At 53.0% G+C, this 13,842-nt stretch overlaps 1 protein-coding gene across 5 annotated transcripts in view; it reads right to left on the bottom strand.

Annotated features, from left to right (window-relative positions):
* The window catches only part of SPTAN1 (spectrin alpha, non-erythrocytic 1), an 83,227-nt gene that overhangs the window by 500 nt on the left and 68,885 nt on the right, over positions 1–13,842 (bottom strand). For 4 of the 5 annotated variants that reach the window (XM_008006036.3, XM_008006038.3, XM_008006040.3 and 1 more), the window contains 12 exons: positions 12,602–12,700; positions 9,027–9,186; positions 8,333–8,409; positions 7,521–7,730; positions 6,818–7,114; positions 5,685–5,797; positions 5,238–5,255; positions 2,793–2,847; positions 841–1,037; positions 680–733; positions 446–592; positions 213–360 (listed from right to left, as the gene is read on the bottom strand). In XM_008006036.3, coding sequence (XP_008004227.3) covers positions 213–360; positions 446–592; positions 680–733; positions 841–1,037; positions 2,793–2,847; positions 5,238–5,255; positions 5,685–5,797; positions 6,818–7,114; positions 7,521–7,730; positions 8,333–8,409; positions 9,027–9,186; positions 12,602–12,700 — 1,575 coding nt within the window. The remainder of the gene's footprint in view (positions 1–212; positions 361–445; positions 593–679; positions 734–840; positions 1,038–2,792; positions 2,848–5,237; positions 5,256–5,684; positions 5,798–6,817; positions 7,115–7,520; positions 7,731–8,332; positions 8,410–9,026; positions 9,187–12,601; positions 12,701–13,842) is intronic. The other variant, XM_008006039.3, reaches the window with a different exon arrangement.

The following is a 13,842-nucleotide window of genomic DNA, read 5'->3' as shown; positions in this document are numbered from 1 at the left end:
CAAACCTGACCTCCCAGGTCTCAGGATGCTGGGGGCTCAGAGCTGCTGCTACGAGCAGATCCAGGACTTTAGTCCATACTGAGTTTGATTTGTAAATGGGGAGAAAACTCCTGTACCCAGCACAGGGCCTGTTGCCCCAGACTCGGCTCTGCCACAAATGTGGCTTTAGTTTTCCAAAGGACACCTCTTCACCCACCTCCTGAGGCCCATACCTGGTAGAGTTCCTCCTTGGTCACGTAAGGCTTTCCCTCTGAGCTGAGGGCCCGGAAGGCGCTCTCGATCTCCTCGCTGGACTTGACGTTCTCGGTTTCACGGCTGATCATGAAAGCCATGTATTCTTGCAGGGAGACGTGGCCATCTCTAGGAGAGGAGGAGCAAGAGCCTGAGCAGGGAGGGCAGGTGGGTGCTCAGGGTGCAGGCTCACAGCACCCGGCCTAAGGCTTACCTGTTTGGATCCACCGTGTCCAGGATTGCCTCGAACTCAGGGTCAGGTTCCCCTTCCTCCACCATGGGCAGGTCATAGCCCAAGGAGCGCAGGCAAGATTTGAACTCCTGATGGTTCAGCCTGCCAGACTTGTCCTTGTCAAAGTGTCTGCAGCACAAAGCCGAGGGCAGCTCAGCACACAGCCCTGCTGCCGAACACCCCCCACCCAGCCAGGGCGAGTAGGGCTGAACTCACTTAAACATCATGCTGAATTCTTTGAGGGCCTCCTCAGTGACACCTGTTGTGTTCCTGGAAGAAAAACAGAAATTAGGGAGCAGACCCTCCACACAGCAGGTGACCGTGTCTTTTCTTCCCTGGGCTCCAGGCTGAGCCTGGCCCACAGCCCTCCCAGGTACCTGGCCTGGATCTGCTGCTCCAGGTTGTGCTGCATGCGCATGCCCAGCTGGTCCAGTTGGTCCCACTGCTGGGCCAGGCCCACAGTGCTGTGCTCCGTGTACTTGTTGTCCAGGATGAGGGCCTCCTCCATGGCGGCCCCCAGGTCCTCAATCTTTTTGAGCTGACTTCTCATGGCTCGGATTTCCTGGTGTTTGCGCTGCAGGGGCGGGGAGCACAGATGCTCAGACAGGGGCCTTCAGCTCAGTCACCAGCCCAGGAGCCACTTACTACCCTCTGGTTCCTGCTCCAGGCCTGGCCTGAGACCTCTTAAAACAAGAACATTTTAGAATAGGAATAGTGGGATGGGGGGAAGCTGAAGAAACCCCAACCATCTCAGCAGGAGGAGAGACTTTCAATGTGAGGGTTCTAAAGCAGCTGGTAGACCTGCCAGGGGGCAGTGCACACTGAGGATAAGTGCGGCGAGGACTCCAGGAAGTAATGGCCAAAGATTTTTAATTTTTTTTTGAGATGGAGTCTCACTCTGTCACCTAGGCTAGAGTGCAGTGGCACAATCTCAGCTCACTGCAACCGCCCGGGTCCAAGTGATTCTCCTGCCTCAGTCTCCTGAGTAGCTGGAATTACAGGTGCCCACCACCACACCCACCTAATTTTTGTATTTTTAGTAGAAGTGAAGTTTCACTGCATTGACCAGGCTGGTCTTGAACTTCCAGGCTCAAGTGATCCGCCTGTCTTGGCCTCCCAAAGTTCTGGGATTACAGGCATGAGCCACCGCACCCAGCCTTATTTTTAAGACAAGGTCTTGCTACATTGCCCATGCTGGACTTGGGGCAGGTGTGGGCCACTGTGCCCAAAGACTTAATTTTTTTTCAGATGGAGTTTCGCTCTTGTCACCCAGGTTGGAGTGCAATGGCCTGATCTCGGGTCACTGCAACCTCTGCATCCCAGAATCAAGTGATTCTCTTACCTTAGCCTCCTGAGTAGCTGGGATTACAGGTGCCTGCCACCACACCCAGCTAATATTTAGTATTTTCAGTAGAGATGGGGTTTCACCATGTTGGCCAAGCTGGTCTCGAACTCCTGACTTCAAGCAATCCATCCGCCTCAGCTTCCCAAAGTGCTGGGATTACAGGCGTGAGTCACCACACCCAGCCCCAGACTTTCTTTAAAGTGAAGAGCCCTCCGTAGGGAGTGGTGGCTCACGCCTATAATCCCAGCACTTTGGGAGGCCGAGGCGGACAGATGACTGGAGATCAGGAGTTGGATGGCGACTCCATCCTGGCCAATATGACAAAACACTGTCTCTACTAAAAACATAAAAATTAGGCCAGGTGTGGTGGCTCACGCTTAATCCCAGCACTTTGGGAGGCTAAGGCAGATAGATGCCTGAGGTCAGGAGTTCGAGACCAGTCTGCCTGGCCAACATGATGAAACCTTCTCTCTACAAAAAATACAAAAACGGCCCAGGTGTGGTGGTGGGCGCCTGTAATCCCAGCTACTTGGGAGGTTGAGGCAGGAGGATCACTTGAACCCAGAGGTGGAGGTTGAAATGAGCCAAGACTATGCCCACTGCACTCCAGCCTGGGCAACAAGAGTGAAACTCCATCTCAAAAGATAATTAAAAAGAAACAAAAATTCGCCGGGCATGCTGGCACATCTGTAGTCCAGCTGTTTGGGAGCGGCTGAGGCAGGGGAATCGCTTGAACCCAGGAGATGGAGGTTGCAGTGAGTCAAGATCGCACCACTGCACTCCAGCCTGGGCGGCAGAATGAGACTCCATGAAGAAAGAAAGAAAAAAGAGAGAGAGAGTGAAGAGCCCTAGACTGCTTTAGGCCAAGGGAAAAGAGTACAATAGCACATCTGGTTCCTGACTTTAAACCAGGAAGGGAAGGGGTAGCCTGGGGGGTGGCTGGGTGAGGGGTCTCTGCTGGGCCACAGCCCCATGGGCACTTACTTTGGTAGCTTCAAGCTGGGATTCGAGGGTCCCCGACTCTTCCACCATGCAGGACCTAGACACAGAAGGACAGTAAGGAAAAGGGCCTGCTCCCAGCTGGCCGAGAGCTCAGAATGAACCGTCTCTGAGAGAGAGCAGTGCCTGGCAACCTCACATTCCTTTTAAGGGAACTGAACCTAACTGCAATTGGCCATCTTTACCTAATGGGCCCCAGGAATCCAGGGAGGGCAGGGAGCATTTCTCCCATTTTAGAGATGGGAAGCTGCTGCCTTGGTGTGGGCTAGGGCTGAGCCCACTCGTCTTGCTCCCAAGGCCAGGATGACTCAGGAATGGAGTTTAAATTCCTCCAATGGGTGCAGGGCAGCTGCAAGCCTGTCTGAGCATCCTCTCTGCAGCCTTGGAGGGGATGGGACACCCTGACACCTGACAGACGGGAGACCTCAGGGCAGAGGGGAGGCTGAGAACCTGACAGCCTCCCCATAGAAACCCTGGGGTGTCCTGGCAAGGTTCCTGATTAGGGAGCCCCATTCTAGGGGGAATGAGAGCACGACCCTGCAGACAAAGGACACAAGTGGAGTGCTGGGAGATCACAACCAACTGTGCCAAAAGGAGGGATGGCTGTGACTAAGCCCCAGATCCCGGTTTCATCCTCTAGACACAGTCAGGGAGGCAGCCTCCTCTCTAGGATCAAGTTCTGAGAGCAGATGGGCTTTGCGGATGCTCCTTCCCAAGAGAACACAGTGCCAGGTCACAGAGGCTACCAGTAAACAAAGACGACAAACAAGTTAGGGACGTGCAAGGACGAATTCACACGGGGTGTATGGCCTTGGTGGGGTTTTAGCCCAAGCTCCCCTGCACCCACATTCGCCCCAGCCTACCCTTTTAAAACCCAGTGAGCCAGGGTTAGCTCTGCAATCTCCCCAAGTTCAAAGTGCTCTAGCAAGGCAAGGCACCAGGCTTCCTCCTACCCCAGCAGGTCAGACTCACAGTCACGCCATGTCCCCCCGGGGAAAATGCCCCCCAGGACCTGGGGGCAGGAGGCTGGGTGCCAGTGCAGTGGAAGGACAGACCCCTCCTTCCCAAGCGGCCGAGGGCGGCAGGTTAGTCAGGGTGGAGCCGCCTGGGGATGTCAAGAGTGCATCAGTAAAGCCACAGTGAGGTAAGAAGAGAAATAAGGAGAAAAACCTTCCAGACAGATCATCCCCAACTTCATACTGATAGACACGAATGACTCGACGATATGCTATGCTAGTCAAAGAAAAGAAACCAAATGAATACACCAAAGGGAGGGGAGGCAAGAGCACACTGCAATAGACATACAAGGCCCAAGCTGGCAGGGCGCAGGCAAGGGCAACCTGGTGCCTGGCGGGTACCTGGAGGCAGCAGGCCCAATGGCTCACCCAAGGCAGCTCACACTAGGAATGGGCAAGAACGGCAGGGCTTGGAAGGAGCCATAAGGTGAGGGGAGCGTGGCACCTCACGACCTCATGGAGACAAGAACAAGACCAGCAGACACAGCCATGGGGCAGGGAGGTGAGTCAGGTGGCCAGGGTGTCCTACGGGCACAGGCCGGAAACTGCGATCCCTACGTCCCCAGCTGCTCGGCCATCAGAATGTGTGGCCCGGCTGGAGGGGTCTATTTTTCTCCTGGCCGCCTATACACAGGCTTGATATGCCTGTGTGCTGAGCCTCAGGAGTGCAGGCTAAGCCACTCCAGTCCCACCAGCCCTGGCTTTCACAGCGGGCTTGGCAGATGACAAAGGTGACCCGCCCAGGGAGAGGCCCCAGGCCGAGCAGAGAAGCCCCTGCCCAGACTGGGTGGGACAGCTCTGCTCCTCCCTGGGGCTCCTCCCACGTCCTGTCTATCACATCATAACGGGGGCATTTTTGCCTTCTATTAGGGTGGACAGTTCTTACCCTTCCTGACCCCAGGAAAGTCAAGTGGCAGCCTCAGCTACTTGGGAGGTGTCAGTGCCCAGCCCTTCTCAGCTGTGAACTTACTGTACCCTGCCTGAGCCCCCAACATTGCCATCTGCTTCATGCCCACTGACCACTGTTGGACACGCTGCGGTAGCAGCGCTGAGAGCCCAACAGAGCCCGGGGACTGGACAGGTGCGGGGGTTCTCAGGGCCCCTGGACTCCAGCTCTGGCCTTCGTGCTTCATCACCTTCACTACCCAAAGTGAGCCCTTGGAATCACTCAGTGAGGCAAGGGTAGCTCCCTCTGGCTTGAAGGCTCTATCGGGGACCCGGGACCATGGGCTATGGGGCAAGGAACACGCTCCTTGTCAGGTGACGGGAGAGGCGGGAGAGGAAGTGCAGCCTGCCCTGGGCAGGAAGGCCCATCCCGGGATCCTCCACAAGCCAGGCTACAGGACAAGGGCAGAGGGGCAAGCGCACGAGACCCCACACGACAAGCCCGGAGAAGGAAGAAAACAATATTAACCCATCGAGGAGGTATGTCCTGTGGAGAGCAGATCCAAGCAGCCAGGAGACAAGGTGGTATCCGGACAACAGCAGCAATCAGGAGGTGGGGGACAGAGAGAAGACAAAAGAAAGAAAGGAAAACAAAAGCAACATCATCAGTACTCAATGCATAGACCCTGCATGTCTGTCGCCAAATCACTGCTGGGGCTGACCACACACCCTGCGTGGCCCCACTCAATCCAGGAGCTCCGGCAACTTGGTCTCTGGGACATGCAGCACTGGGAGGCTGCTCTACCTATGCTCCCACTCCCGGCTCCAAACACGACCAGGCATTGCCAGCCTAGCTTTATTCCCAGGCTGCCTCTGGTTTTACACAAAGCACCCCACCTCCTTGGGGCTGGAGGCTCTCCAGGGCTTAAGCATAGCAGGGACATGCTGCTGCCCCCTGGCCCCAGAGGGCTGGCACCTGGTCTCTTGGATCCACTGGTGGAACGCATTGGCGTGCTGGGCAAACTCCTGGCGCAGCTTGTCGTTCTCCTCCTGCCGCCGCTGTTCCTTTTGCAGCTCCAGCTCCCTCTCCTGAGGGCCAAAGGGGGGCAGATGCTATGCACTGCTGTGGCAGTGACACCAGCCCCTCCCCTTCACAGATGGGCTCAGGATGGATGGAGGTGGCCTCCCTGCAAGGAACCTCCCCAAAGATGAGAGGGGAAGGAGGCTGGGAGACATGAGGCCGGCTCAGAGCACTTGGTAGTTCTTTCTCTGTTCCCACCCCACAGGTGCTTCAGGAAGGGGTGGACCTGGCGGGGAAGCGACTGGTCAGTCAAGCAGGGAGTTGCTGGACTGTCAGAAATGGAAACTTCTGGCCGGGCGCGGTGGCTCACGCCTGTAATCCCAGCACTTTGGGAGGCCAAGATGGGCGGATCACGAGGTCAGGAGATCAAGACCATCCTGGCTAACACGGTGAAACCCCGTCTCTACTAAAAAATAAAAAACAAACTAGCCAGGCGAGGTGGCGGGCACCTGTAGTCCCAGCTACTCGGGAGGCTGAGGCAGGAGAATGGCGTGAACCCGGGAGGCGGAGCTTGCAGTGAGCTGAGATCCGGCCACTGCACTCCAGCCTTTGAGACTCTGTCTCAAAAAAAAAAAAAAAAAAAAAGGAAACTGGAAACTTCTGGCTGGGTACAGTGGCTCACACCTGTAATCCCAGCACTTTTGGAGGCCTGGGCAGGAGGACTGCTTGAGGCCAGAAGTTCAAGACCAGCCTGGGCAACATGGCAACACCCTGTCTACAAAAATTAAAATAATTAGCCAGGCGTGGTGGCATGTGCTTGTAGTCCCAGTTATTTAAGAGGCTCAGGAAAGAGGACCACCTGAGCCTGGGAGGTTGAGGCTACAGGGAGCCATGTTGGCACCACTGCACTGCAGTCTAGGTGACAGAGACCCTGTCTCAAGAAAACAAAAACAAATGGAAACTTCTGATGAAACCATGCTCCTTCCTCCTGCCCTGTCCTGTCATTACTCAGTAAGTGTGGGCTCTGAGCAGGGCCCAGCAAGGGCTCTGGGAGGCCGAGCAGCTCCTGAGGGCAGCAGGAGGTGTACCTTGATGATCTTCTGTAGGTTCCTCCAGGTCTCCTCCAGGGCCTCCATGGTGAACCAGGTGTAGGGGTTGGAGGCTACACGGAAGCTCTTGATCTGGCGGTCCAGCTCGGCCAGCTGATTGAAGTCGGCCTGGGCAGAGCTGAGGGAGGAGCGGAAGGCGTCATGGGCCTCACGCAAAGCTTTGATTTCTTCCAAGGAGTTGCAGCGCACAGGGTCTGTTAAGTCCTCCTCTGCATTTTCAAACCAGCTGTTGAAGGCAGAAGCCTTTTTGGCAAAGGTCAGGAAGAGGTCCTCCACCTGGAAGCAGAAGTGACTGAGTTAGCGGAGTCGTCAGGGCTGGACATGCCGACCCAGTGCAGGAGGTGGGGTGCGGGCGGTTCCTGGGAATCAGAGGCGCACACAGCCTGCTGGGAGCTTAGCTCCCCTCTGCTCCTGTCTCCTGCTCTTCTTCAAGTCTTCACCAGCCTTTTTTCCCCTTCCTACCCTTTGCCCTTGTCTTCAGTCTGTCCTGCGTGCTTCTGAATGTCGATCTCACATGGCCCTCTCATTTGCCTTGGTTTTAACTGACGCCACACCCATGTTCGAAAGCTCTGCACTGAGCTCATAGCTTCCTCGTGGCGGAGTGGCACAGTTGGGCAGAGAGAAGGTGGGCTTCCTTCCCTGAGCTGTGGGCCAGCTAAGCTTCACGTGGCCCCATCCTCACCTTGCGGAAGTGACTCTGAGCCTCCAGAAGCTTCTTCTTGCGTGTGGCTGAGTTGGCCAGAAGCTGGCTCCACCTTTTCATGAGGGAGGCGTGCCGGGCCTCGATGGCCTTGGACTGAACATGCTTGGCGGCGAGAAGCTGATCTTTGAGGGCAGTGATGTTGGCAATGCCTTCCTGCTGGAAGGCCTGGAGGCCAGCATCAAAAGTTTCCTGAACAAGGAGTGACAAGCCAATTTGTGGTGACTCCACAAGACTGGAACTAGCTCTTCCTAGGTGCCTCGACTCAGATGGCGCCAGCATGTCCCCCAGATGCCCAAGCCAAACTGTCTGCCTGGACACTGCTGATAGTTGGTCACACACGCCCCCTTTCCTGCTCTCCTTCAGCCCGCAGATCACTGCAGCAGCCTCCTCCCACCTCCCTGACCCCAGCCTTCAGCTCTTCTGCCCCAGGGATCCCTGCCAGCTCTGCCTAGAATACTCGCCCTGCCTCTCTCCCTGACCGTTTTCATTCACCCCTCATGATTTCGCTTAGGAGGGCTTGCCCCTCCAACCCTCGCCTGCTGAGAACTGAGGGAGTGCCCCTGCAGTGCCCATCCCGTCAGCACCCAGCAAGCTGCTGCAGAGATGCCTGGTTCTGTGTTTGCTTCCCCAGTTAGTCTGGAAGCTCTCTGAGGACCAGGACAGGATCTTTATCTTGCTGATCCCCAGGGGCTAATAGAAGATAGTTAAATGTGTCAGTGAAAGACGTCCCCAGTCATCTCGCAGGAGATGCTATTTGCATACATTTCAACCAATGAAGGGGCAGGGCAGACCTGTTTGGTGAGGAGCGTCTGCACAGAAGACAGGTCTCGGCCATAGTCATCTGTCTTCAAGCTGTTCTCCTTTTCACCTAGAAAACCAAGTGTGGAAAATATACCGCCCTCCTCAGTGGAGTGAGATGGATTACAAAAAAAAAAACCAAAACCCAGACAAACCATTTTTTGTGTACACATAAATTCCAATATTCCTAACTGCAGCCTCAGAACCCACATTAGCAGGCCCCTCCCTGCACCCAGGCCTGGCCGCCATCTGTGCCATGAGGAGCTCCTTGTAGCCTGTCCTCTAGTTCACTTGCTATTATTACAACCCAGGACTACCCAGGACACGGGGACCCCGATATCAGGACCCAGTTTCCCCTCGCCCAGGAGATGGGTGGTGCCGACCAGGGCAGCTAGTGGTGACTTTGCTGTGCCCACTTTGTTCATGTCATGACGTCACATTATGCCATCTCTGCTTGCAGCAGCATTTACAGGCTTTTATTAACCCTGGCGCCAGCCCAGTTCCGGCAGCTCTGGCCTCAGGACACTGTCTCCTCCTAGCTGGCAGTCAGTGGTCTACCCTGGTAGTAGGTTCTCTGCCATGCCCACAATTGATCAGTTTCTTCTCTGAAGAAGAAAACCAATGACATGGAAGGAGACAAAGAGCAGCTCTGGGAAGGCTCTTCTGGGCCTTTCCGACAGTGCTCACCGATCCAGGACTCCACCACGTCCGCCTTCCAGTTGAACTGAAGGAAGGCCGAGTTCTCATCCAGCTTCGCCTTCCTCTGGGCTGCAGCTTTCTCCAGGTCTGACACTTTCCCATTCAGGCCCTTCATCTTTGAAGATATGTTCTCCTCATGGTGATTGTTCTAGGCCACGGAGAGAGGCACACACTGGTCAGCCTCACCTGCTGTGGTTACCTGACTACGCCCTCCCTGGAAAGGCTCTAAACTTCTATAAAAAGGGCCACTTGCTCCCCTGTCCACTGCTGGGTAAACAATGATAGGTGAGGCTTTTGTAAGAGCAACACAGCCAAAGGCTTCAGATGAATACACTGTACTGGCAATTCTACTTTTAGGAATTCTTTTTTTGTTTTTTGACACGGAGTTTCACTCTGTCACCCAGGCTGGAGTGCAGTGACGTGATCTCAGCTCACTGCAACCTCTGCCTCCCGGGTTCAAGAGATTCTCCTGCCTCAGCCTCCTGAGTAGCTGGGACTACGGGAGACCACCACCATGCTCAGCTAATTTTTTATTTTTAGTAGAGATGGGGTTTCACCACGTTGGCAAGGCTGGTCTCGAACTCCTGACCTCAGGTGATCTGCCCACCTCGGCCTCCCAAAGTGCTGGGATTACAGGTGTGAGCCACAGTGCCCAGCCAGTCCTAGGAATTAATTCTAAAGAAATATGGGCCAGGCATAGTGGCTAACACCTGTAATCCTAGCACTCTGGGAGGCTGAGGTACGCAGATCACTTGAGGCCAGGAGTTCAAGACCAGCCTGGTCAATATGGTGAAACCCTGTCTCTTCTAAAAAATACAAAAAAAAAAAAAAAAAAAAAGAAAAAAAAGGCAGATATGGTGGCGTGCATCTGTAATTCCAGCGACCCAGGAGGCTGAGGGATAAGAACTGCTTGAACCTGGGAGGCGGAGACTGCAGTGGGCCGAGACTGCAGACTGGGTGCCACTGCACCCAGCCTGGGCAACAGAGCAAGACTATTTCAAACAAACAAAAAAAAGGAATGGGTTGAAATTTGAAGTTACAATGATATATTCACTAGTATTATTTTTGATAGAAAAAAATTGAATATTATCACTTAAAATACTACACATACAGGGCTGGGTGCAGTGGCTCACTCCTGTAATCTCAGCACGAGGCGAGAGAATCGCTTGAGCCCAGGAGTTGGCGACCAGCCTGGGCAACACAGTGAGACCCAGTCTAAAAAAAAAAAAAAAAAGAAAGAAAGAAAAGAAAAGAAGCCAGGTGTGGTGGCACCCACCTGTGGTCCCAGCTAACTAGGGAGGCTCAGGTGGGAGAACTGCTGAAACCTGGGAGGCAGAGGCTGCAATGAGCCACGATCACATCATTACACTCCAGCCTGGGTGACAAGAGCGAGACTCCATCTCAAAAAATAAAAATAAAAAAATTGGTTGGGTGCGGTAGCTCACACCTGTAATCCCAGCACTTTGAGAGGCCGAGGCAGGCGGATTATGAGGTCAGGAGTCCGAGACCTGCCTAACCAACATGGTGAAACTCTGTCCCTCATAAAAATACAAAAATTGCCAGGAGTGGTGGCACGCGCCTGTAACCCCAGCTACTTAGGAGGCTGAGGCAGGAAAGTCACTTGAACCCAGGAGGTGGCGGTGGCAGTGAGGCAAGATTGTGCCAGTGCACTCCAGCCTGGGCGACAGAGCAAGACTCTGTCTAAAATAAATAAATAAAATTAAAATAAATAAAATTTAAAAAAAAATACATAAAATAAAAAAAAAACAACATACTACAAGTCACATTAAATTTAAAGAGAAATTCTTTAACACCTGTGAAAAGGGAAAAAAGAAAAAGAAAAAAGAATTGAAAAAGAAATTCAAGGAAGAAACAGGCTGTTGCTGAGGACAAAGCAGCTGGCTTGCTGGCCAGGCACGGTGGCTCACACCTGTAATCCCGGCACTTTGGGAGGCCAAGGCGGACAGATCACCTGAGGTCGGGAGTTTGAGACCAGCCTGACCAACATGGAGAAACCCCGTCTCTACTAAAAATACAAAATTAGCTGGGCATGGTGGCACACATCTGTAATCCCAGCTACTAGGGAGGTGGAGGCAGGAGAATCGCTTGAACCTGGGAGGCGGAGGTTGTGGTGAGCCAAGATCGCACCACTGCACTCTAGCCTGGGCAACGAGAGTGAAACTCTGTCTCAAAAAAAAAAAAAAAAAAAGCAGCCGGCTCATTGGTAGAAGGCCGAAGGACACTCACACCGGTGATATCCTGGCTTGAAGAACAGGGAATGTTGTCTGGGTGTGTGGTGGAGGGTTAAGTGCTCAGGAGCCACGTCTACATCTACACACATATCTGAAATTAGTTTCGTGCTAGTTTATTTGCAGATCAGAGCAAGGAAAAAAAGCTCTCCAGTGAAATGTATTTTAGCTACATTGTTGCTGCCTATGGATCAAACCCTAGTGTCAAGGCCATGACTGCTGAGTGCAACCTCTGTGATGAGAAATCCTTCTTATGATGTGTGTGTGATAGGAGACCAAAGCTGTTAAAACCTCTGTCCTTGGCCCGATGCGGTGGCTCATGCCTGTAATCCCAGCACTTTGGGAGGCCAAGGCGGGTGGATCATAAGGTCAGGAGATCGAGACCATCCTGGGTAACATGGTGAAACCCCATCTCTACTAAAAACACACAAAAAATTAGTCGGGCGTGGTGGCGGGCGCCTGTAGTCCCAGCTACTTGGGAGGCTGAGGCAGGAGAATGGCGTGAACCCAGGAGGCGGAGCTTGCAGTAAGCCGAGATCATGCCCCTGCACTCCAGCCTGGGCTACTCAGCAAGACTCCGTCTCAAACAAAACAAAACAAAACAAAACAAAACACCTCTGTCCTAAGGCACTCCAGGTGCGCCACTGCACCTGAGTGACTGCTGGTGAATTCCAGACCCATGGATGCACAGCCTTCAGTCTAGAGCTTCCATGTGGAAAGGATGTGGCTTCACTGTTGCTGGGAAAACACCAAGTCCCTTTATTTTGTTTTCTCCCAAAAGGGCCGCGAATGAAGTAGATTCATTTCTAAAATGCCCTGTACAGGCTCCAGGTTTTTGATAATTTATGGAGTGATATGATCCTATTAAATGGGAATCTCTGGGGCTGTTTGATCTAGTTGGTAGCTCTATACCTGTGGAGAGAAAAGGTCTGGCAGGTAAGACACAAAGATCTACTGTGTAGTCTCTGGGTGGGGTTTTATGGGTAATTTTTATTTTATGCTTTGCTTATTTGCATTTTCTACTGTCCCTATAAAGAGATTGTACTGCTTGAGAAATAAACTAAGAGCAGCATTTGGGAGTGCCAGTGTCTCTGTTGCTTAACGCAGAAAAAATAAGCACTGCAGAATAACTTTACTGGCTTTAAAAAGGGGAAACATCCAACTTGTCACGAAACACAGGAATGGAATTGCTACTGGTTTCCATGCAGACCTTGGTTTGAACATCCCAGGAAGTGAACTTTGGGGGACCTCTGTGGTACCAACATGTGGGTATCCCAGTGGGTGACGGAGGTCTTACCGATGGGCTGGACTCACCTTCTTAATGAGGTCTTGTCCATTGGTGCAGACGTCATTCACGCGATCTTTGTGGACGGTGAAGTCTGTCTCAAAAGCTTCATGTTTCTTCAGTAAGCCCTGGAGTAGAAGCAGCCAAGGCCCACTATTGAGAGCCTGCTATGTGTTGTGGGCTAGGCCCCAGGGACAGAGAGTGACAAAACCGCTATGGTCCCTGTCCATGCACACATTACAGGCTAGCTGGGGAAGAGGACAATAAAGAGGAACATTAATAAAAAGAGAATCATAAAAGGAAGGAAAACACGAGGCAGTGAGAGTAACCAGTGGTGTTGGGACAGGCCTTGGCAGGGACAGTCTTTGGACCTTTGGGAAGGGTCAAACCCTTTGTTATCCATCAACAGTGTCTTATGATCTCCCCCAAGAGGGCCACAAGAATGACACAAACCAAGCTGAAGATACACACCCAAACAAAAATGACACATTTTTAAGGTTTAACTTGAACACATCTCAGAAAAGGCCTTCCAAGTCATGTCTTTTTCTTTTCGAGACAGAGTCTTGCTCTGTTGCCCAGGCTGGAGTGCAGTGGTGTGATCTCGGCTCACTGCAACCTCTGCCTCCCAGGTTCAAGTGATTCTCCTGCCTCAGGCACTCAAGTAGCTGGGATTATAGGCATGCACTATCACGCCCAGCTAACTTTCATATTTTTTAGTACAGATGGGGTTTCACCATGTTGGCCAGGTTGGTCTCCAACTCCTGACCTCAGGTGATCTGCCCGCCTCAGCCTCCCAAAGTGCTGGGATTACAGGCATGAGCCACCATGCCCGGCCCCAGGTCTTTTCTTCAGTAGTTTAAGCACTGCAGACAATGCTTTTTTCATTGCTTCCAGGGAACTCAACTATGCAGAGGATGGGAAATGACTGACCATCTAAATTCTACCTGTTATCACCCTGACCAGCGGAGGATGCTTCCTACGGTGAGGAAGGTGGCTCAGAGCTAACTCGATTCCCGGGAGTGCATATTCCTGCTTTCACATCTAGGGACAGGAATTTAGACATATCTGACCATGATGTTTTGCAGCATCTCCTTTCCAGAGGCAAATCTGTCCATCTATGCCTCTGGGCTGTCTTGGGACTTGCTTTGGCCAGAAGGCAGTGAGGATGATGTGTGAGGCTGCAGACATCTTGCAGCTCCTGCCTTTGCCTGTCTGAGTGCTGCTGAAAGAGGCTGGTCTAGCCAGCTGGAGGACAACAGGCCACGTGGAG

The sequence above is a fragment of the Chlorocebus sabaeus genome, chromosome 12 (assembly GCF_047675955.1).
Source record: "Chlorocebus sabaeus isolate Y175 chromosome 12, mChlSab1.0.hap1, whole genome shotgun sequence".
Lineage (NCBI taxonomy): Eukaryota > Metazoa > Chordata > Mammalia > Primates > Cercopithecidae > Chlorocebus > Chlorocebus sabaeus.
The sequence above is the reverse complement of the archived record's forward strand: the minus strand, read 5'-3'. Positions and strand labels throughout refer to the sequence as shown.